The sequence below is a fragment of the Crocodylus siamensis genome, chromosome 2, assembly GCF_052110815.1.
Source record: "Crocodylus siamensis isolate JL-2025a chromosome 2, ASM5211081v1, whole genome shotgun sequence".
NCBI classification, from domain to species: domain Eukaryota; kingdom Metazoa; phylum Chordata; order Crocodylia; family Crocodylidae; genus Crocodylus; species Crocodylus siamensis.
Window position 1 is genome coordinate 33,165,846 of NC_143396.1, and position 24,488 is coordinate 33,190,333.

General features: G+C 42.7%; 1 protein-coding gene across 1 annotated transcript in view; it reads left to right on the forward strand.

Moving 5' to 3' along the window:
* Positions 1-7,195: 7,195 nt before the first annotated feature.
* NCAPG (non-SMC condensin I complex subunit G) overlaps positions 7,196-24,488 on the forward strand; it is a 47,946-nt gene continuing 30,653 nt past the window's right edge. The window contains exons 1-8 of the mRNA XM_090035670.1: positions 7,196-7,246; positions 7,372-7,669; positions 8,989-9,198; positions 11,863-12,091; positions 15,311-15,456; positions 17,599-17,683; positions 19,252-19,444; positions 20,779-20,928. Of these exons, the coding sequence (XP_089891796.1) occupies positions 7,559-7,669; positions 8,989-9,198; positions 11,863-12,091; positions 15,311-15,456; positions 17,599-17,683; positions 19,252-19,444; positions 20,779-20,928 (1,124 nt within the window). The 5' untranslated portion in view covers positions 7,196-7,246; positions 7,372-7,558. The remainder of the gene's footprint in view (positions 7,247-7,371; positions 7,670-8,988; positions 9,199-11,862; positions 12,092-15,310; positions 15,457-17,598; positions 17,684-19,251; positions 19,445-20,778; positions 20,929-24,488) is intronic.

Genomic DNA, 24,488 nt, shown 5'->3' on the forward strand with positions numbered 1-24,488 from the left:
TGTAGACTCTAGGCTTTTAAAGGCTACCCTACTTGTGCCCAAGCAGCATCCAAGAGAAAGGTACCAGTCTTAAATGCAGAGGGAACACGAGTAGGTGAGACAAGGAATGTATTGGGACAAAGAGAAGCTGGGAAGGTTGAGGAAATTAAACTGGGAAGGAAGTTGTGAAAGGAATGGATTATGAGTAACTTGTATCAGATGAAGAGCTGGGGACAGGGAAAAACTAAAACTGGCATGAGAATGCCTACAAGGAACAAAAGAGAAGAGACAGCTCTGATAAGGGTCACTGGTGCAAAAGGGGAATTGGGACCAGCTGAGCAAAGAGACTAGGACTTGGATAGAGTCATGATGAGCAACTGAAATATGCAGGACTGAAATGTGAAGCCTGAAAAATAGAAACTTGGGACTGGATAAGTGAGGAGACTTGGCCTAGGATGAGGTGTCAGGTCTTGAGAAAAGACAGAACTGAGACAAAAATGACAGATTGAAAGAGACACTGGTCACTCTAGAGAGGAATAAGCAGAAAAAGATTGCACTACCAGAGCTTAGCCCTCTCCAGAACCTAGACTGAAAACAGACCTTCTTCAGTTTACCCTACTGTCATGAAACATCTGTGGAACTCACCTGCAGAGCACCTCACTTCCCTGCCAGTCCATAGAGTAAATGACAACCTGCTACTTCTGTCAGAAAGTGACAGAGCTCTATATAGTGAATTCTACTCTAATCACTTTTAGGTAGGAAATGGCAGAATTATTAATTATGTCACCTTTTATGTGTAGGGTATTTAATATAATGTGGTTACATATTTTTCACTAAATTATTAGCTGTTTGAACCTATTGAGTTACAGAAGAGACCTCTACTGCTTGTGCTGAAGAAATAGCATGCATCAGAAGTAGACTATTATTCTATGTGGACCAGAACCTATGCCAATGGTTCTATTTCTATTTGCAAGACATCAATACAATGTTGTGTGAGCATATTTATTCTGAAAGGCAATGTGTCAAAGAGCATGAGGCTACAGTTCAGCATGTTAGAGACCTGAGTTCTATTCTGAGTTAGGAATAGGAATTCTAGCAGAAATATTAATGGGTTATGGAAGAAACCAGTCTCCTGGCTGAAAACTCAGCATAATTTCCTCAGGCCTATGGAGTATTTTGTTGGGGAAAGGGTCTCATATGATACCAATATGCAAATAGTTGCAAAAGTCTAACAAATATGTGAATGTCAAAAATAATTTAGTCTTCATAGTCAAGTATACAATTTATTTTTAAGGCAAATGTATTGAGTTTCTAGACTGACAAAATCCAATGAAAATGGGCAAATCACCAGCAAATTCCCTTCTCTGCACTTTATAATGGAAAAACTGCTGAAATTGTTTGAAAGTTCAGCATATTTTATTAGCTAAATATATTTTTCTAATGCTTTTTTAAATTGCTATTTCACAGGTTCCAGGCAATTCCTTAAGAAATATGGGCTTCACAAATAATAATTTCATGAAGAATCTGTGGTTAATGATAGTTATTTCCACAGATTGACTACTTCCCAATCACAGTATTGGTTTTAGCATGCATTTTTTTTAAAGCCTTTTTAATGACATGACAAGTAAAATCTCACAGCTGCAGGATTTATTATGCAATTTCTATTCCCTTTATTCCCAGAGTAGCAGTGTGCTATGAGGACAAGTCATTAGGCTTAATGACAAGTATTTTGGGTATTTGTGTTTAAGAATGAGGTATTTCTTATAACATAATTATTATTTATGAACATTTTTCTTTATACAACACTACCACACAAATTGTTTTGTTGTGTCAAAAGAAGTATCTGATGCTTAAAGATAAGTTCTTGTCATCAAGTTTTTATTTTATATATAAAATAAGGCCTTGTTCATTTTAGACCAGGGGCTGCCTCTTTCAGTTCCCAGTACATAAGTTAAGTTTACCATAATCCTTGGGCACAATTTGAAATAGCAAAGCATTGCATTATTCTGCATATAAAAAATTGATGCTTCTTTAAACGAAACATTAGGTCAGCTATATCTGAAACAAGACTGACTCCTAGTGGTCATGTTTTACATGGTTTGACAGCCTTTTTTCTTTTCTTTTCTAGTGCACTGCATTGATATAGGAAGAGATGGAAAGAACTTTTCATTTTAGTACTACAAAATGTTTTGGGCTTCCATAATTGTCTTTGGAAGTATGTTCAATCTTACTACCTGATCCAGCTAATTTACTGAATTGCATTAACTAATATTCATATTGTGGTATGGTGAAAAAGATTTGAAGACCCACACCACAGTCATTTAAGATGTATAGTATATTTCTCCTATTGTTGGTAGAAATTTGTCCTTCTGAAACTTGAAGACCGCTTGGTAACTAGATGCTAAGAACAAAACAAAATCCCTCTCACCCTCAACCAAACAAATCCCAAATTCTGCATGGATGTTACCTTAAGTTACAAGTCTCCTTGGCCTTCACAGTTACATGTCTTTTCCCAGCATTTTTGTGACTGACATGCTATTGAATATATTCACAGGATCTTTCCACCAAGCCTAATCTCCACAGCCTTCCATGTTGTGGCATTGTTAATACCTCTGCAAAGTGGGAATGTTTGTGGTTCAGATTTTGTACTGGTTTGCACTCATATCACATGCATGCTATAGAGATGGAAAGGATTAAGCAAGATGTTAAGCAGGAGAAAGAAAAAAAAAATCAGGCCTACTGTAACTAAACTGTTCATATTAAGATTCCTTTAAAAGTGGGCCTCTAAGAACATGTTACTAAAAACATCATGTTTTGTCCATTTGGCTAGGCAATTGATATATTTAAAAAAAACAAACAAACCAAACAACAACCCACTGATTTTAGCTTAAATTGTGTTAACTGAGTTAAACTATCAAATGTTACCACCCAAAATAGCAGCTGCCTTCAAGACAGCTTCACTTCTGCCTTTATCTTAAAAGAAAGAGAGGGTAGATCAGAAGACCTTTCTTACTCCCATACCATGAACCTAAATAGAAAATGTGGGAAGAACAAAAGTTGTGGAAGAGAAGGGTACAAATCATAGAGGAAGTTGTAGACCAATACAGAAGAGGGAAAAATAGGAAAATGAGAGTATGGTATAGGTAGAAACCACATGGTTGAAAGACAAAATCTTGCTGGGGCAGGAAAGGAGCTCATGGAGTATGCAGCTAATTTGGTATGGCCTTGTTTGTAAGCCTCAAATATAATTTACCTTCAGTTACAATAACTGTGTTTGCAGAGGTACATTATCTGATAGCTCAAAAAAAAGGTTGTATTAAAGTTGGGGGCATAAACTAGATTAGTTGTGAATAGCAGCAAATATGTACCTCACTATCTTGAAGCAATGGGGAAGGGGTGCATTAACAAGAAAATAGGACTTAAATCTATTTTTTTTCTATCCAACTGGCTCTGCCAGGACTTCTGGTTTTCAAAACATGAGATAATTTTTTTTGTTTCCTTTAAGATTATATCTTCAACTAGACTGCTAAATTAGCACTCAGGTTTTATAACCTTAAATTGTTTTATCTTAGTACAAAACTAAACTAGTTATGTCACTAAAGCCATATTGTTTCCAGACACTTGCTGTATATATTCATCCCAAAACTTCTAATTTTGCAACCCAATTTGAGTTCTGTTAATAGTAAAGATGCCCTTGCAATGACAGTTGAATCATCCCAACCCTTTACACTGTAACCCAAGGAATTACCCCCTCTCCAATTGAAGGGATCAAAGCAGGTGTACAAGCACTGTGGGAGGTGTAGGGACTCTCCTTCCCTATAGGCAGAACCAGACCACCAATGGGGACTTAACCATATACCTTTTAATACTGGGAATATAACAGGCATAAATCAGTATAGTGGACACTACAATGCCCCAAGGGGGCAGGATTCAACAAAGGTTAGATACAATCATTGACAAAAAAACAGGGTTAACAAGACATCAACAGCAGAACAAACAATACAGGTTGGTAAAATATAAAAAAGACACAAAATGTCAAATGACAAGGAAATAGAGGGTCTTAATACCTGGAGAAGGAGAAGGCACAATGGTCCCTTTCTACTGCAAGACCCGCTTCTTGCTTTCTCAAGTCATCTCTGCTGGGACTTGAATACAGATCCCCTACGTGGGAGGCAGGAATGCTGCCACACAGCCACTACTGGTAGTATGGTTTGAGTCTGCTAGGGGTCTTGATCTTCCTGGAGCCCTGGTCTCATGTCAAGCTGCCTGGCTTCTGATTAGAGGAGCTGGAAGCAGCCCTGGGAACCTCTCAGGTCACTGCTCAGATCCTTCCTGGAGGGTGGGGTGGGCAGGGAGCCTCTCCTGCTGGCTGCAGCCTCTCCCAGGAGATCCTGGAGCCCAGTGGGGAGCCTCTCCTACCGGCTGCACATTGCGCTACTGAGAGTCCCACTGCTGCCTGCAGGTCCTGCTCTTTCAGGCTCTTCTGGGGCACTGCCCCTACCCCACTAGCTCAGCTCTTGCCAGCTCTGTGAAACTCCTTCCTTATTGTCCCTCGCTGGTCTCTCCCGAGTCAGCCACGCTGCCCCTTTTATCCCCCTCCAGGTGACCCAAGGGGCCAATCGGGACATGGGGGAGGGGGGTGTGAGTCTCTGGGGCCTGACTGGTACAGAAAAGGAATCCCAAGTCCTCCAATCATCTTTTACCCCTTCAAGACCCCAAATCATTACCAGATTGATGGGCAAAGGGAATCCCAAGTCCTCCAATCATCTTTTGCCCTTTCAAAACCCCTGGGCTAGGTCACTGCCAGCCAGCCCGTCACAACACAGTACAGCTTAATGTGGTATCTCTTTAAGTTACTGGTAAATGCATGGTCGTTATCTTAACATATTCTTACAGGAGGATTTTCACTCTTCTAATAGCACAAGTTGCCCAAGCTACCCTCTTCAGCTTCTACTCACACCTCCCTCCTCATCTGAATACCAGGTATGAGGTCGCCAGCTCCAGGACTTCAAAACTAGCAAGTCAAATCCATTTCCTCATGTTTCTGGGTTTTGTGTGTACATGCCTCCTTTATCTTTGAGAGATAAAGGTTGAAGTCATGTTGGTCTGAAACCAAAAGCAGTCAGCATGGTAGAGGCAACATCTTTTATTAGACCATGTAGATAGTTGTAAAAAAAATCTTTATTTTCAAGCTTTTGGACTCACATACCTTCCTCAGGCAAAGGAGAATACAAAGATTGTAAAATTTCTCCTGTTATCTTTGAGCCTTTAAACCAGGGGTTGGCAACATTTGTGGGCAGAGTGCCAAAAACACCTCCACTTGTAAGATGCTGGTGTGCCAGGTACAGATGGTGGGGAAGCCACGAAGGGCCCAATCCTTGTGGCAGCGCAGTCCCAGCCCCTTCCCCAAGGTGTGCATGCTAAGCAGAATGCCTTTGCGTGCCATGCTGTGGCACCCCTGCTGGGGGTTACCTACCCCTGATTTAAACAGTGGTTCTCAGCCCAAGAGTTGTGGCACCATGGAGTGCCTGAGATGTAAGCAGAGGTAAGTGCAGGTTCAGACTTGTCCCTGCCTGGCTAATCCCCCCCCGCCCTCCCCCCGCCTACCTACTGCCTGGCCCTCCACAAAGAGGTAGTGCTGTAATAGATAAACTAGTTAATTGCGTGGCCCTGTATTTCAGCAACAGGTATTGAGAGGCACCTTAAGTCCAAGAGGGTTGAGAACCACAGCTGCAAGATCTCATCCGTCAAAGCTGGGAGGAGAGGGACTTGGCTTGCCAAGGCAAGAAAAGATGTCACAGAATGGAGCGGAGCTGCAATGTGTTGCGGCACAGCTGACTTGCTTCACTAGGTGAAGTGTATGTCTTTCCTCATCTGGTACCATTAGGGGCAGAACAAGGGGCAATGTGATCCTCATGCTTTTCTCAGACCTGCACTGTGGGTCTGGGACAGTGGGGGAAAGTGCTTCTCCCCTCAGCCAGCCCCTTGCACCTACTGCAGGGAAGTGAGATACTAGGGGCAGTACTGCATCTGACTAAAGCTGGACAGAAACCAGCTAGAAAGTTGTTGCACCCTTTCAAGCACTAACTTTGTAGCTGGGTGACTCTTTTTCTAGTTGGGCTTCATGATGGTTATTTTGACCGTGCGGCCAGTCTAAACTCATGGTGGGATGGAGCAGTGATTTGCAGATATGTGTAGCATGGCGCCACCTGTTGTGTACTCCTGCCACAGTGCAAGGGTTTGAAAACTATCAACTCAGCAAGGGTACATATGGAAATTGGTACCACTAAGATTTAGGGAAAAAACCCTAGATAGCAATTTAGTTCCCAGACATAATCTTTCAAAGGGATTGTTTGCAGTAGTAAAGTTGATAATGAGCTCTTGCAGACTGGAACAACATATGCATGTGATATGTGTTCAGGCAGTTCAGTGTGTACATGCATGCATTGCTGTATAACATATATTAGAAATAGGAAAAATTGAATGTACTTGACTTTTTTTTAAGTCTCACAATGCAAACAGCCATGCAGTTAGATTTCAAGTATACCAGCTTGTTGATAAACTTTTGGAAAATATGCCAGAAAATGCCCAGATTGATGATGAATTGTTTGATAAAATTAATGAAGATGCTGATTAGAATGAAGGAAAAATTTCCAGATGTGAGAATCCAGACTGTACTGGCACTGTCAAGAGTGGTCTCCAAAGTACCCAGGGGGTGCACAAGATCCATTGTGGTGTGGGAAGAAAATATTAGCACTTCTATTTCTGTTTCTATAAATATATAGAATAATATATAAAAATATATATTGGGGGTGCATGCTCAAAATTTTTTTACTGATGGGGATGTGTGCTCAAATATTTTTTACTGATAGGGGTGCATGATCAAAAAAGTTTGGAGACCACTGGTCTGGACTTCAGGATCCCAAGGATGAGAACTGCTCTGTTGTTATTGGTGAGTGGTCTGACTTTTGGTACTGTATTTGCTTCCCTTCCCTTCCAATAAGTACGTTAATATCTGTCGTCTAAGGTTTTCCTTTTATACATCAACTAAACTTTACATCCTATTAAAAAAAAATTATTTCACTTGCTAATTCTAAAAATGCTATACAACAATGATGTTTTACATTGTCAAGTTACAGAATTTTTGACAATAACATTTTTGAAAGAGTTGATTGTCGCCCCTTTCCCTTTATTTTCTCTTTACCAGCACCATCAGCGCAATGAAGGCACGTCAGAAGCCCGGGGAACTAATTTTGCATGTAGTTAGGTACGTCATCCTCTGCTTTTCATATTTTTTCTAGAACCTAATTTTTTCTCATATTGGGTTGTTGGGTTTTTTTGGTCTTTTTTTTCAACAACATGAAAAGCTTCTCTTTTTCCAAACCAAATTAGCTTCTCTCCCGCCTCTCCGGCTGACAAGCTTGGAGCGAGACAACAGGCGACCTCACCCCCACCCTCGGGAGAACCTCACAGCCTCGCCCCGCCCGTTTCTGTGTTCTCGCGAGACTCGCGCGCTCTCACGTGACGCGTTTGAAGCGGGCGCGCGGGGGTCGGTGGCCGTTGGTGGGTCCCAGTAATCATGGGTGGAGACGTGGAGTTGCTGTCGATCCGTGACGCCTTCGCGCTGGCTCAGAAGCCGCAGCAGAACCAGGCGAAGCTGGTGGCGGCCTTGAGGCGGACCTACGCGCAGGTGAGTGGCGGGGCCGGTGCGCGGGGAGCTCGGGCCCCGCCATCTCACGTGAGGTGCCCGGGCGCGGCCCCGCCTGAGGCAGTTGGATGGGAAGCCTGATTAATACCCTTGGGCTGCGGTTCCCACACTCTTGACAGGTTGCACACTGCCAGTTTAAATCGATACAGCGTGAAGTACCGCCAGCACATTTTTTGTCCTTTTAAAGTAATTATCGTGCATCTGTTAACGCGTGCTGCTGACGGGTAGCACTGGTGGTGCCCCTGTCACAGGCCGGGAACCACTGCCCTAGGGGTCTGGTGGCTAATTAAGCCGGGCACTGCTCGCAGGGGGCAGGGCTAGGGTTGGTACTTGCTGCAGATGAGGCCTGGCTTGGCGCCCAGCTGGTGTGGCCCAGAGCACAGCCCACAGGATGGGGCCATGCCAGATGAGTACTGAACCTAGTCCTAGCCCCACCCCCTGTCAGTGGTGCTGGGTTTGACACTAGCCTGGCGTGGCCCCGTCACCAGTGAGTGGTGCTGCCTGGGCTGCGGCAGCCGAGCCCTGAGCCTGGTGCCGCTTGCAGGGGCCAGGGCTGGGCTTGGTGCTCAGCAGCGCTACTCACAGTAGATGGGACCAGTCTCGACGCTTGTCTGATGCAGCCCTATCCCCTGTGAACGGCACCAGGCTCAGTTCTTGGCTGGCACAGCCCAGGCAGTGCCGCTCACAGGGGATGGGGCCGTGCTAGCCAAGCCCACTCCTGTCCTGTGTGAGCGGTGCTGCGGCATGTCTCTACCCGCCCCCATATTTCTGATCTGAAAAAGTTAGGTGGGCTTATACACTGGATCTATGAAATTCCTAACATTTTGGATCAGAAAAATAGGTTGACTTATACACTGTGTTGATGTATATATGGTTGAAACGTAGTAATTACTATTCAAGATGCTTGTGTAAATGATTGTCCCAGCCTGTTTTTGTGCAAGTCAAACCCAGTTTTAAACCAGTGGTCTGTTTTTAGCGTAAGGCTCTAAATTGGGGTGGGCTGCCTATAACCCAGATCTGGGTACCCAATGATTTTTATCCTGCCCACCAAGCGTGTTCACGTGAGAATGTGCCAGTCCAGTGGCTGCCTCTGTCACCTCATGCCTGTAGCCCAAGGAGACCTGTGCTGTATTAACTTGGTGTCTGGATGCCGAAAAGTTGCACACACCTCAGTTGCTACTTGTTTGAGAGATTCTTTCTCATGTTCTGTGGGTATGCCTGCAGGTGCTCATTAATATATTGTACTAGATGAATAATTTCCCTTCACTCATTCACAAATCACTGTGATTGCTATCTTTCAGCTGGATGAGAAGAAAAATTTTCATGAAGAGTTTCTTCATTTTATTAAGTATCCAATGGTAGTTTACAAGCGGGAACCTGCAGTAGAGCAAGTGATAAATTTTGCAGCTAAGTTTGTAGTTTCACTCTACCAAGCAGATGAAGAAGGTGTTGCTGAGGAAGAGGAGGAAAACATTTCACTTCTGAATTACTTGATTAATTTCCTGCTTGAGGTATGATAACAGCTGTTATCCAATTAATCATAGAATCATAGAAAATTAAGGTTGGGAGGGACCTCAGGAGATCAACTGATCTAGTCCAACCCTTTGCTCAGAGCAGGACTGTTCAACTATAGCATCCCAGATAAGGCTACCCAGGTCTTTAAAAAACTCGAAGGATCGAGATTCTACAACCTGTTGGTAACCTGTTCTAGTACTTTACTACCCTCCTTGTGAGAGCTTTTCTGAAGATCTAATCTAAACTTCTCTTGCTGCAACTGGAGCAGTTTAGCTCCATCCTAGAACAGGAACAGTTTAGCTCCAGCCTCTTTGTAAGCACTCTTTAGGTAGTTGGAGATTGCTATTAAATACTCCCTCGATTTTTTCCCTTCTCCAAACTAATCTGATGGTCAAACATGGATTGGGTTGAGACTGGTCAAAACTTGTCAATTTTTACTGGCACAGCTCTGTTGGTTAGAGGTGTGTTGGGCTTTTTTTGCTGATATAGATATGCCATTAAAGGCCAAATGTAAATTTAGTTTAGCAGTTCTCAGCCTTTTAAGATATAAGGCACTCCTTGGAAAATGTCAGCTCTTAGTTTTCCTTAGCCAAAAACCAAGTGACAAATAATACAACAGTTTTTCTCTGGCAGGAAATTGGAAAAGACCACAGCACATCATAATGGTTTGGACACTGGATTCCTATTTGAAATCTCTAGGTTTATCTTGAGAATCATGTTTGTATGCCTAAACAGTGCTAAAATTGTGTGAAGCCCAGGGCAACCTTGGGAGGATCAAAAGGCACTCCAGGGTGCCATGACATCCTGCTTGATAATCAGTGATGTTGTTTATAAGCAGCTTTACACACTTACAGATGTATAGCTCTGGTTGATGAACCAGCAGAAGTTTTACAGGTGTAAGCATTTGGTAAACTCCTGTCTCTGTGTTAGAAGGGTAAGGCTGGCTGATATTCCAGTGGGCGTGTCTACATGGCTGATTTTAAGGTACATTAGCCATTTTTAAGACTCATTAAGGGCAGAGGTCTACACATGTGCACCCTTAATGTGCCTTTAAAAATGGTGATTTTAGGCAATTCATGCCTAAATTTGATACCTGCAAAAGCAGGTATCAAATATAGGCACAAATAGCTAAAGCACTTTAACATACGTTTAGACACTCTAAGGAGTATTAATGTTGCGTATGTCGACTGGCTTGGGACTAACTTTAGTCCCAAGTTGGTCTGCACACCACGTTAATGCGCCTTAGCATGTGCATGTGTGGATGCATGCCTAAATCGCCTTAATGCGCATTAAGTTTAGGTGCGCATAAAAGCACATGTAAACATGCCCAGTGTTTTATATGACTCTTATAGGGCTAAAGCAAGGCTTTGTAGTGCTAAAAGTGAGGCCATTTCTTTGTCCTTTTGCCTCCATTTCATAAAAGCGGACACAGCACTTACGAGACGGCTGGGAGGGAAGAGGGGTACTGTGTAAGGGTTACTGATAAGATATGAAACTAGCTGAATCCGGTCAACAGAAGAGTCTTGTCAACAGAGAAACCTTGAAGGTGGTACAAAGATTGTTTTTATAAGATAAGATACATCTTGGCAAAAAAATATGGGGCACGTAATCACGAGAGTTAAACTTCGGTGTTCACGCTCATGGTGCTGCTTGATTGAATAGAATAGTGATTTAGTTAATAGATGATTGGGTATTTTTACGAGCACAAGCTAATCATGAACTAACGGTGACATACTAACAAAGTATAAAATAGTATTATATCTGGTAGGCGGGGTCCCTCCTCGGAGGCACCTCGCTGCCGCAAATAAAGGTTCTGTATCTGACTTTGGGTACTTGCTCTGCGTGATCATTGTCCCGGCCTAGAGCAAAGTGCATGTGGCTTTAAGAGCGTAATTCATAAAACCAGCATGCATTGGCAAAGCTTTCTAGTTTAGCTCTCTTACAAAATGTTAATGAAAATTATTCCAGTAACAAGAAATCGCTGATAGTGTGCGACTTTTCCATAGTAAAAATTATTTTAAAATTGCAATTCTTCAAGTAAGCTGACCAAAATTTGGAATATAAAAAAAAAGTCTGAAAATGAAATCAGTTTATTTCGATTTATTATTCGTTGAATTTTTTTTCAGTCTTTGCCTTAAAGTGTGCAGATATAACCCAACAATTCTGCAAAGACTTTGGGCCAGATCCCATTCCACCTGTTGCACCAAAGTGTAACCCATTTCCACCTGTTTCAGTCCTTGGGAGGTGGAGTGGGGAGAGAGGAAAAAACACAAGTGTACATACTTTTATAACAAGTCTTTATCATAGGCTTAAGGCTAAGTTGGAAAAAGCAGCAAGCAGAAAGACTCATCTACTATTTCCATTCTCACTTGTTTTCTTTAGGGACTTGAGCAGAGTGGAACATGATCACATTTTAGTGATCACCTTTTAATAATAAGGAGAATATGATCTAGTTTTTTGCTACTATTCTTTCAATGGGATTGTTCGCAATAGTAAAGTTCATAATGAGCTCTTGCAGAATCATAGTCAGGGTCTGTCCAGTATGGAACAACATATGCATATAATATGTGTTTAGGTAGTTCAGTATACATGCGTTGCTGTATAACATATATTAGAAATAAGAAAAATTGAATGTACTTGACTTCTTTTTTTCTTTTAAGTCTCACAATGCAAACAGCCATGCAGTTAGATTTCGAGCATGCCAGCTTGTTAATAAACTTTTGGAAAATATGCCAGAAAATGCCCAGATTGATGATGAATTGTTTGATAAAATTAATGAAGCCATGCTGATTAGACTGAAGGATAAATTTCCAAATGTGAGAATCCAGGCTGTACTGGCGCTGTCTAGACTTCAGGATCCCAAGGATGAGAACTGCTCTGTTGTTAATGGTGAGTGGTCTGACTTTTGGCATTATATTTGCTTCCTTTCCCTTCCAATAAGCACATGTTAATATCTGTCGTCTAAGGTTTTCCTTTTATATATCAACTAAACTTTACATCCTATTAAAAAAATAATTATTACTATAAAACAATAATGTTTTACATTGTCAAGTTACAGAATTTTTGACAATAACATTTTTTAAAATCTTTTTTACAAGTTGCCTTTCCAACAATTTGCAAATATAAGTCAGAATAATGGAAAGCCAAGCCATTAGGGCTGTGCAAAGTGTTGCTGGCTGTTTCGTTTTGACACTGTTGTAACTCATTTCGAGCTTGAAACAGCGAAATTGAAATGAAATGAAGGGCTTCGAAACAGCCTTGAAAGAAAACAAGGCCAGTTGCAATGTTTCAAAGCGGGCAGGTGGTGAGAGATGGGGGAGAACCAGGGCTGCACTCCCAGCGACTCCACGGCCCCATGTGGCTCAGCCAGGCAGAGAGCACAGACCTGGCTTTCCCTGCCTGCCATGGCTAGGCTGCAGGAAGCCGATCGCAGCGTAGGGGAAGGGAACTGAGTCCGGGCTCAGGTCTCCTTGCCAGCACTGTGATTGGGCTGGGGAACAGAACTGAGCCTGATCACTCAGTTCCCCTCCTCAGGGCTACCATGGGGCTGGGGAAGGCAACTTGGGGATCTCAGCTCAGCTGGGCCTTCCCAGCGCTGGGGAGGAGAACTCAGCTCAGCTAGGCTGAGTTCCTTTCCGCAGCCTGATCCTAGCGCTGGGGAGAGGAACTGACTGATCAGGCTCAGTTTGCTTCCCCAGTCCTAGGCGGCAGCGCCCGGTTTCCTTCCCTCATCTGGTAGGCAGATTAGGCTCCCGCAATCCTGGGAGGACCTACAAAGCCCTCCTGGGGTTGTGGGCCCCCGATCAGCCTCTCTCATCCAGCAGGCAGTTTCGAGCTTCCCCGTTATAGCCTATGGGCAAAATATTCAAACAGCATCACTGTTTCAACTAAATGAAACAGAACAGCAATTTCCAATCGAAATGAAATTCGAAACGAAACACTGTTCCATTGAAACACAAGTTGAAATGGTGCCATTTTGTACAGCTCTACAAGCCATACATGCTGTCAGCAACAATTGGGCTGTCAAATAAAGTCACTATAAATACAAAAAATGGGAGAAACTAAGATAACATAAAATAAAGAACAATTTAAAAAAGAGAAGGTGGGGGGAGTCCAAAGTAGTCACAAATCTGTCAAAACAATGGGAACTATGCTGTGCCCTCATCTTCCTCCATGGAAGGGAGTTCCACCAAAAAGACCCCTATATTGAAAAAGTTCTGCCTGTGGGATAGGCCCTAAATCAGGGACAGGCAAAATATGGCTTGTGGGCCAGATTGACCTGCCAGGCACTTTTATTCAACCCGCTGCAACAACCACATAATTGTACCCCACCTAGCCCTTCTGCCCATGAGGGGAGGGGCTTCTGGTGGCAAAGGTCAGGGGTTAGGGGCAGGACTTCTGGTCCCAATATGGCAACTAGGGGGTGGGGCTACTGTTAAGGGGCAAGGCTACCAATGTGGCCCTCCAAAGCTCACAAACTTGTATGTCAGGGGTGTCCAACTTTTTTGAATGTGGGGCTGGAACTTTTTATCACCCAGTGGGCTGGCGAGCCATTTTCAAATACATCACAGGAAGTGATGTCATGTAACCTTTGACACCAATGAAGTTGCAGGGGTTGACATGATGCTGGTTGACATGGCTTGCATGCCTGGGTTGACACGGTGCTGCAGGAGCCGCTTGGCTACAACTGGGTTGACCTGGTGCTGGAGAATGTGAGGTCAGGCCGGGGTTAACCTGGGGTCCGCCTGGCCTGCTGGTGCCATGCCCAAGTTGACATGTTGCTGCAGGACCTGCCTGTGTAGAACCAGGTCGGCACCAGCCAGGAAAAGCGGCATCCAGCTGAAGCCGGCTCCCCATGTGCTGCTGAGGATGGGAGGAGGCCAGCTGGGTCTGCACCAGCCAGCAGAAGTGGTGGCGGAGCCGTGTGCTGCTAGGGACTGACCAGTGCAGGCTTGTCCCGTCCCAAGTGGCACGCAGCTCTGCCGCGGCTTCTGCTGGCCGGTGCAGACCCAGCCAGCCTCCTCCCATCCCCAGCACCACATGAGAAGTGGCCCCTCGGGGCCTCGTGCAGTGGCCTGGCCTGGAGAGCTGTAGTGTCCAGGGGGAGACTGGCCAGGGGAGCAGGTGCCGCCTTACTATGGGGCAGGGCAGCGGGCGGGCGGGTGAGGAGGCAGGCGTGGGCCAGAAGTGCCAGTGCCCGCTCCCATATGGGGCCACTCCGGCAGCACAGGGCACGGGCACAGGCACCGGCAACTGCATGCCCTGCAACCCCAGCCTGGTGCCCCCAGCTCCGTGCAGAAACTTAACTGTCCACCACGTGCCTCCGTCCACCATGCATGCAGGCAGGGTGCAGGCTGTGCTGCAGCTTCCCTAGCCACGCACTGGGGCAAGGGGCTTAGCCAAGGAACAAGCTGCACACACTGTCCCCAATGGCGGCAGGACCCAGCTCACTGATGAGCCTGGCCCCGCAGGGGTAAGCAGCTCCCTTCCCCTTGCTGCTGGCTGGGGCCCACGGGATGGCCCTACCCACCTTACCTTGCTGCTGCCCCGCTGCTGCTGTGGAGTACGGAGCAGGCGCCTCGGGCCAGATAAAATGGCTTGGCGGGCCGCATGTTGAACAAGCCTGCTGTAAGGGGACCTTCAGCTGAAATAATTGTCCACCTCTGTCTGAATGAATCTCTGGCCTATTTAATTAATACCAGATACTTGCTCATTTGTAGTTGGTTAGGTTCTAGACCAGAGAGGGCTACAAGTTAAGCCCTTTGCTTTCCCCCAAGTGCTAGTCCTATCCCTTTCCCTGCCTGATCTGCTGCTTTGTTTTCTTCTCTCTTCCCTATGCTTCCTGCCTGGTCTGTGGCTCAGCTTGCTATTTGCTTCTCCTTCCTGCCCTATCTGCATGTGTCACATAGAAGGTGTCTATATTACTTGTTACATGTGCACCACATTTTGGCTATTCTAATCTCAACTGTGATGCAAAGTTTGTTTTTTGTTGGGGGGGAGGTTCCCCAAGTGGTGCAAATGGCAAACAAAGAAAATAAGGTAATAATTTTTATTCTATACTGTGAATATTTCATGTTTAAAACCAAGTCTTTATTTTGGCTTCTCTAGTTTATAACACGTTGCTTGAAAATGATACAAATTCAGAAGTGAGGCGTGCAGTGTTGTCATGTATTGCTCCATCTGCCCAGACATTGCCAAAAATTGTTGGTCGTACTATGGATGTTAAAGAAGTTGTCAGGAAGCTGGCATATGAGGTAAAACATCCCAACATCTTTTAATTTCAGTTTCAAAACCTTCAGAAACTTTTTTTGTTTTTTTTAAAAGAATCTCTTGATGGAAAAGATTGGTAATTGGTATTTTTCATACTCTTTTATGGAGAAAGTTCTTGTATAAGGCACAACCAGGGACCCTAATTTTTTAAGTTGCTTCTTCTGAATATTTGCAAAAGTAGTCAATTTTTCCTTAGCAACATGAGGTTTTTGGTCATTGTGAACATGAACAAAGGCAAATTTTGTTGTGAGTGTGCAAACTTGTTGAGCACAGCTCTTCAGGAACAGAGAACATAAACATTCTATTTATTTCCTACTTATTTTGTAAATTCAACTTTTTTCTTGGAGCTATGCATTTTTTTCCTATAGCCTGTATGTCATTAGAGTTTCATTAGGATTCATGTATTGCTTTATTGTAGTAGCACCTAAATGTCCAACATATGATATAAACACAAAGGAAGAAATGTTCTTATCCCAGAACCAGCCACATATCCACCACTGAGAAGAGTTTAGCTCCATCCTTGAACCACCATTCAGGCAGTTGAAAGCTGCTAAATCCCCCTTCAGTTTGGTCTCTGAACTTAATATGCCCAGTTCCCTCACCCTCTCCTCAGAAGTCATGTGCCTCAGCCCCCTAACTATTTTCATTGCCTTCCGCTGGATTCTTACCAGTTTATCCATATCCTTTCTATAGTGGGGGCCCAAAACTGGACACACTAGTCCAGATGTGGCCTCACTGGTGCCTAATAGAGGGGAATAATCACTTCCCTTGATCTCTTGGTAGTGGTCCTACTAATGCATCCTAGTATGTCATTAGGCACCTTTGCAACAAAGGCACATATGTTGGCTCATATTCAGGTTACTATCCATTGTAACCCCCAGGTCCTTTTTTGTAGGGCTGCTATCTAGCCAGTCAGTCGCCAGTCTATATTGGTGCATGGGATTGTTCCATCCTAAGTGCAGGACTTTCACTTTTCCTTATTGAACCTCATGAGGTTTCTTTTGGTCAGTCCTCCAATTTGTCTAGGTCTCTTTGAATCCTAGCCCCAGCATATCTACTACTTTCCCCAGCTTGATGTCATCTGCAAACTTGATGAGGGTGCACTCCATCCTATCTTTCACATTGTTGATGAAGGTATTCAACAGCCAGCCCCTAGGACTGACTCTTGGAGCAATCCACTTGATACGAGCTATCAGCTAGACATGGGGCCATTGATTATTACACTTTTGAGTCTGATCTAGCTAGTTTTCTGTTTACAGTCCATTCATTCAACATGTACTTCTTTAGCTTGCTTGTAAGAATGTGGGAGACTTTTAGTAAGGTTTTTGATGCAGTCAAAGTATATGCTGTCCACTGTTCTTCCCACATCCACAGAGCCAGTCATTTTATAGAAGGCAGTCAGGTTGGTCAGGCATGACTTGCCCTTGGTGAATCCATGCCGATTGTTCCTAATCACCTTCTTCTCCAAGTACTTAGAAATGGATTCCTTGAGGACCTGCTCCATGATTTTTTTCCAGAGACTGAGGTGAAGCTGAGTGTAGTTCCCTGGATCCTCCTTTTGGATGTGTGCTGTTTACCCTTTTTCAATCATCCAGGACCCTCTTAGGTAATCTAACTTTAGTTTTTAGGTTGCTATCTGTACTGATGGTCTCTGAAGAAGATACTTTGGTTTAATGTAGCAGTGTTGTTTCATCAAATAACATGTTTGAATTCTCTTCTTAGTTCCTCAAAGGAAAATTTGCTCTTAAGGGCCAGGAAGGAAAAGTTTAAGTGCTAATGCTGTGCAGGATTAAGTAGGCAGACTCCTGTGTTCATATAAAACCCTGCTGAAGTAAAATGAAGTTGAGACTCTGCAAGGTCAAGAGTTCCTGTCCTTGGTTCTCCACAACACCAGGGCCACAAATGAATGCAGCCGGGTTTATCTATCTTTGCAACTATGGTCAGAAGTTTGTTTTGTAATTGCTGTTAGACCATAGCATTTAATTTTTTTAACTATGCTTCTACATTCTTGATTCAGTTATTTACCACCATAATGGGTACTAGGAGTGTTCAGTTGCAAGCTGCTGAGTCTACAGTGTAGAAATTAATTTTAGTCAGATATCTCTCTCTTTTTTTTTTTTTTAAAGGTTTTGGCAGAAAAGGTTCCCATGGAAATTTTGTCCATAGCTCAGAGAGTAAAGCTATTGCAGCAAGGACTCAATGACCGATCTGGTAAGAGAACTATTTCCTTCATCATTTTTGCTTGCTGTTACTAATGGATTCACTTTCTTTAAGGTTTATTGTCAATTATTTTTCATACTTTTACTATGCTTGCATACTCACAGGTATGCAGAAACATGCAGAGGTACAAGCTGTAGCATAACAGCTTGTATTGGTATGCTATCATAGTGATACAGTTGCTATATTTGTCTATATCTAAAGTTTGGTTTTTACGTTCAGCCCAAGTCAACACTTATTCTCTGTACTTCAGGTTTTTTAATAGGGTTATGAGGGGGGTTATGGTGAACTTCAGGGTGCCTGCAGCCCACCCTGTAGCCCCCTCCCAGCTGCACCGCTGTGCCTGGCCCAGGCTCTGCTGGGAGCTGCCCCAGCTCCAGTCCACCCCGTGCATTTCCGGGGCCTATTCGTGGCAGAGCCGAAGACAGGCAGGGCGGGGGAATGACACTGCTGGGAGGGAGCTACTGGGGGGTCTGCAGCCACCCCAAAGTTTGCTGTAGCCCCCTTCTAGCCCCCTGCTCCGCATGCTCTGTCCAGCCCAGGCTCTGCTGGGAACAGCCCCGACCCCAGCCCTCCCTTCACCGCACAGATCCGGGGGTACATGCCCCCCAGTGCCCTCCTGGACGAATGACAGCAGTGGCAGCAGGAGTCGTTGGATGAGCCGCCTCCCCCAAACCCTCTCCCTTTTCCCCGGATGAGCCCTGCTCCATCCCATGTCCCTGGATGAGCTGAGGCTTTGTCCTCTGCTCTCCCACCCTGACTGAGCAGCACTTGTCCTAGCTCCAGCCCCTCCCTCCCTCCCTCCCTCTCTCTCACAGGGCCTTGATCTCCCTCCCCACCCAGACTTAATAGCTGGAGGCAGCTCTTCAGGCTGCAGGCTCTCTTCACTGCCTGTGGGCTGCACTGTGGCTGTCTGCAGCATGGGCAGTTATTGGCCCAATTATTGGCCACTTAAGGCCAATATCAGATAACTTTCTTTATATCGGTACCAATCTGATACCAGACGGATGTATTGGTGCACCTGTACTTTGTATGTCTTTATTATTCCTGCTGCTTTTAGAGGCAGGGGCAAGATGGCTCACTTTTTTGATTCTCTTTATAAAACCAGAGGCAGCAATGTAAAACTCACTGGTGTTTTTTTCTATTATCATATTGCCTCTTTCCTTGTATCGGGCTGTAAGAAGTTACTGATAGTTTGTCTAGTTAGTTGTGCTTGGGGACGGACTCTTCGCTTGGCAGTTCCAACTTTGTCTTCTTTTAAAAAAAAAAAATCAACTTGGACTTCGATTTAGCTCTTTCCTGTTGAAAACTGCTACTTCAGTCCAGACTTATTTCACTAACTGATGGACGTATTTGGTATCTGCTTATGTGAGAGCCACTGTACTCATTATTGCTGTTGATAATTCTTAGCTATTGCATCCTTTTTCAAATATTTCCTTATTCATTGTACATATCTTAAAATGGACTAAGAAATATGCAGTATGAAATTGTATTTGAATATATATGGGAAACATGGTACTTTATAATTTCAATATAATTAGTTTCCTTTATGGATTAAATAGATGCTGTTAAGGAGGTGGTGAAGAAGAAACTCCTTCAATCTTGGTTGCGGGTGACTGAAGGGGATGTTTTAGAATTGCTTCGTCGACTGGATGTAGAAGACTGTCCTGAAGTGGCTGTTCCTATGCTTAATGCTATGTTTTCATTATCTTCAATTAGTGACTTAGTTCAAAACTGCAAGAACCTTGATAGCAGGTACATGAGCTAATTATGTGCATCTTTAAAGATGAATACTTTCAACTGTTATAAATTTGAGTTCAGGATTTTAGTCTTTAATGGGGGAGGGGATAGTGTTCTTTATTATGGAGAAATCAGCTGAAAGAATATCATGCTCTATACTCATGATTCTCAACTGGGGTTTTGCTGTCTTGCCTTTTAAATTTGGCATTACCGTAAACACTGTTAGAGTACTTCATCTAGCTGTGGTGTTACAGTTCAGGGAAGATGCTGCAAAAAGGGATAGGATTCAAAAAAGCCACAGGAACATTTTAAATAGAGACTGTTAGACATATTGTCCATGGGTCATTTGGCCAGCAGGGCTTCTTGCTGTGACTGTCAGAGCTGCTTTGTCAGCACCAACAGCTGAGGAATAAATATGGCAGCTGCTCAAGCCCTTTTGCTTTTCTCTGGCACAGCGGCTTCCATAGCAGTATCTAGGTATATTGAATAGCAAGCAGCACTGTTAGTTTCTTGGTTGCTGCCACTAACACACTGTCTCTGGCAGTTGTACTGTTATCTCCTGCACTGCTGGCAGTTGTGGTGAGTAGCTTCCAGGCTAGATCTGAATGTGGGTCATCCATCTTGTGAGAGAACTCCACAAGGCCAAATGAGTTTGATACCCCTGATTGAAAGGATTGAAAAACTGCTCTAGTGAGACTCAAGGGGTTCTGCACATTTACTGCTCAAAGAAAGAAATGATTTGATCAGTCTGTAATACTGGCATAGCAAACAAATTGTGTGCTGTATTGCAGAATTCTGCAGTCAAACTGTTTCTGTGGATTTGTCTCATCCCATCTTTTTAGCCATAGTGTCAAGTTCATTGTGGGTGGCTGGGGCTGCTAATTGGAATATGTATATGAGTTTGACCTTGGCGGGTTACTTGCTGTTAAGTGAGAAGTCTGCATCAAGATATGGATGGCAAATGGCTTTATTTATTTATTTGTTTACTTATTTATTTTAGCAAAATGATCAATCTTGAATGTAATGAATGAAGTAGAAAATGAAACAGGATGGTGCTGGGGTCGCATCTTATTTCCATCTATCACATGGACTCTTTCAAATGTTTTTCCTGCATAAACATTGAACTTTGTGGCACATCATGCCATCATTTGTACATAAATGCAGAAAGACTCTCAAGTATTATTGAAATAGTTCTTGTGTTTCACTCAAACAGTATCAGCACTTTTTTTTCCCTTTGAACTGAACTTTGCTAGTTAAATTTTCAGGGAAAACTAATTGAAAATTGAGTTTTATGTTTTAATATTTTAGCTGATATCAACAGTTTCTCTGTATGCATCTATACTTTTCAGAAAAATGATTCCGGTGGAAGAGCTTACTGCAGAAAATGCTTTGTACTGGAGATCTCTTTGTGAGTATCTGAAGTCAAAGGGTGAAGAAGGTGAAGTGCTATTAGAGCAGGTTGTGCCAGAACCTGCCATCTATGCAGAATATCTGCTACGGTAAGTATATTTTAAACTTTTAAATTTTAATCTCTCAAGTGCAAAAAAAAGAAGTAACAGGAGAGATTAGTTTAATTTATTGGTGTATAACCATTCCGTATGATATCAAATGCTTATAGTAAAGAAATCAGCAAACGTGTGCATGAATTGGAGGGTAAGGATAAGGAAGAAATGATTAACACGCATTCACAGACTGGAGATCATCAGTCTTGTGTCTGATCTTATCTCTGGATTTTCAATTTTTGCGATGTTACTTGTTCTTATATTTTGTTCAAAGAACATTAAAGCTGCAAAATCAATTAAGAAATGTCAAAAAATAAAGCAGTATGTAATTTATGAGGCCATACATTTGAATGAGAAGAATAAAAAGGTATTAAAGCTACCCACTGAATAAACACTGGCCTTGCTTTGTTACAGAATGAGGCAGGGATCCTGTTTTAATAATAGCCTGTGGTTGTGTAATGAAAGCATATGCACAGAACAGCTGAATTAAGTTTACATGAGCAACCTTAAATTTGGAATTTCCCAACTTTTTAAATATTTGACTGATGTTCATTTACTTATCTTTTGGGTGTAAATTCCTAACTTTTTATGAAGCAATCTGAAACCCCTGTTCTGTCAGACACAACCATCTTGACCCTCTTCAACTTGGGTAATCAGTAGGATTACGATGTTGAGATCTAGAGCAATAGTCCTCTCCCACTTGAGCTACCAGAGTAAATGGCTGATAGTACAATGCTGTTTATCCTTTGTGTAGCTGTCACTACTGGGGATAAGATACACTGTCAGTTTGTTTCACAAATATTTGCTAGGCAGCAACGCAGTGTCTGAGTTTGGGTTCCATTTCAGGCTCTGGAGAATAGAGCACTCCAGTGGTTATGAGTTATTCTTTTCCCTGATATTCTTCTTTCAGTCTCCATCCCCTGTTCTTTTACTTCATGAGCTTCTGCATTTTTTCCTCATTCAGCTCACCTAGCCCCACTGCATTCTGTACTACCTGGTACCACTTAGGCTCAAGCAATAAAGCAGTTGTTGAGGAAGTCTTGGTTTACCCTGCAAACCTATGCAGGATCATGCTCATTTAATCTATGGAAGGATGCATACACAGTCTGGCAGATCAGAGCTGTCCATTCTGAGTACAGGTGAAGCCTTAAGAGAATATTGTTGTTTTATTGCATATTTAGGGATTGTAGAAGTTAAGATCTTTCAGTATCTTGTAACTTAAAAAAATTCCGTCAACTTCAGTCAATGATAGGATGGCAAGCCAGTTAAATAATGTCAGCTGACTACCAATGGACTATTCATGCTCAAATACTCCAGTGAGCCTAAATGTCTTGATGTAGGCGGTGGAAATGGGGAAAAAATATGGTCAGGAAGAAAGTAAGTGCATTTTGTTTGTATTGGGGGAGGGAAGCTGCCTGCTTTGTATCCATCCATGTGATCTAGGTCCTGAGTAAAAAGGTCCCGAGTAGAAAGAGGAAAATGCCTGAGAACATTTTACTTTGCTGACCTTCTGATAGAGTAGCAGATACAAACAGAACTGGGTAACAAGTAGCTGATTTAAAATGCAAGAAATGTTTTATAATCTAGCCAAAATCACTTGTATGGAAATATTTGATTAGAAATGAACATAGGAAAAACTGTTGAAGCTAACACAAGTATGTGACAGCTGTAGGTAAAATAGAGAAGAGAAATGACAAAAGTTTCTTAGCTATGGTCAAAATAAATTTGTATAGTTAAATAACAAGAAAAAAGAACCATCTGAATAAATATATTTTTTAATTCTCCTCTGCTTCACCTTTTGTACATATCACCACAATATATTGGTGAACTTAATGAGTGACAGTATGGAAATGGAATTTGTTTTACTTGTTTTCTCATAAGAATGTTGCTGCTGTGTGTACTTCCCTGTTTCTGGAAAGTCTTCAAATGTTCATCAAATTGGTTTAAATAGGGATCTATTTAACCTGTGGCAAGACGAGCCATTTTTGGATCATTGCTCATGCCATGAAGAGCCAATTTCACAACCATTTCCTGGCAGCCCCACCTCATGTTGCAGATTGGTGGAGAGGCCCTGCTCCTTTGTGTAGAGAATAAATCTTGATCACATGAGTGACTGCGGGGATTATCACATTGTCTAAGTATTGCAGTAAGGACTGGGACATTCTAAAACAGTGTATTATATGATCAATAAGCTGTTTTTTAGGGTGGTGGTTGGTGGAATATTTCCTGACTATTGTTTGTTGTTTTGTAGTTTCCGCAAAAACTGCAAAACCACAAATTTAAATGGGTTCCTGGGTATAAATATCTTTTTCGCACAAATGTCAGATAACCATAAAATGAACTTGTTTGCTAAAATGTATTCTCAAATTCTGTGGATTAATAGATAACAAGACTTGCTGGATTCCTTCACTGATGTTCTTGAAGTCCAAAACTGAGGCTGCTAATAAAAAATAAAATACTGTAGAATACCAGCTCTGTTCTTGGTAATGTGCTCCCACATGTAATGCCCATGTGTCCTCATACAACCAATATTGGAATCTAATAACAGTTACCTGTTGGGTTCTCTCTGTAGTCTTTATTATCTGTACTGCTCTTTATTACATGTCTTTATTATCTGTACTGCTTAGAGAGACTGGGGCAAGATGGCTCACTTCTAGATACACTTTTTAAAACCAGAGGCAGCAAGGTAAAACTCGATGGTGCTTTCTTCAGTTATCGTGTTGTATTATGTCAGCAGTATACCATTTCAGTTTAAGTACTAGAATTTTTTTCCCTACTTATGTCTAATTTACAAAGTTCCAAGTGGGGAAACAGTTTTACAATTTTTTTTTTTTTAATACTAAAGTGGAAGCTGAAGAGAGTCGCTGCTCTTACTGAAACGACTCCTTTAGTGTTCCTAGCATCTGATGATGGAGTGATTGTTCACAGTGAAGTTGTAATCATTATTATTAGTAAAAAGTAGTAGTTTACACTGCCTAATATCAAGAACAAATTTATGAATATTGAGAAACATTTGTGTTAATGTTGAGTGAAGTCAATTAAGGGAAGCTAAAGTGAAAAGAGAGAGAGAAGAATCTTGGCAAGAAAAAAAAAAAGTGATCTTGTTGCACACAAGGCTACCTGTCTTCATCCATGCTTCCAGGGCCAACACCTTTGTGCTGAAGTTTGGTTCAGTTTATGACATTATATTGCAGCAGTTCCCAAACTAGGGATTGTGACTAAATTGAAGTCACAGCATTTATGAGAGGGATTTATAAGACCTATCAAAATTGCATTGGGAGAGTCAGGGACTCGGGATGGGATCCAGCCTTATTGTGGCTGTTGCCAATTTTAACAGAAACAAATAAAAGATTCTGGTAGAGCTAGGAAGTTTGTAATGCAAACATGTGGCTGTGCCATCATTATGTCATGTGGAAAGTAATCCCAGCTCTTGAACTGAAAGAACTTGTTCCTTTGTCCTGGTAGAACAGGGTTCACCTATGTAACATTCTAGCTTACAGTGACAGAAGTTCTTTTACCACATCCATGTACCACTGAGTGTGCAAAATACAATTTGG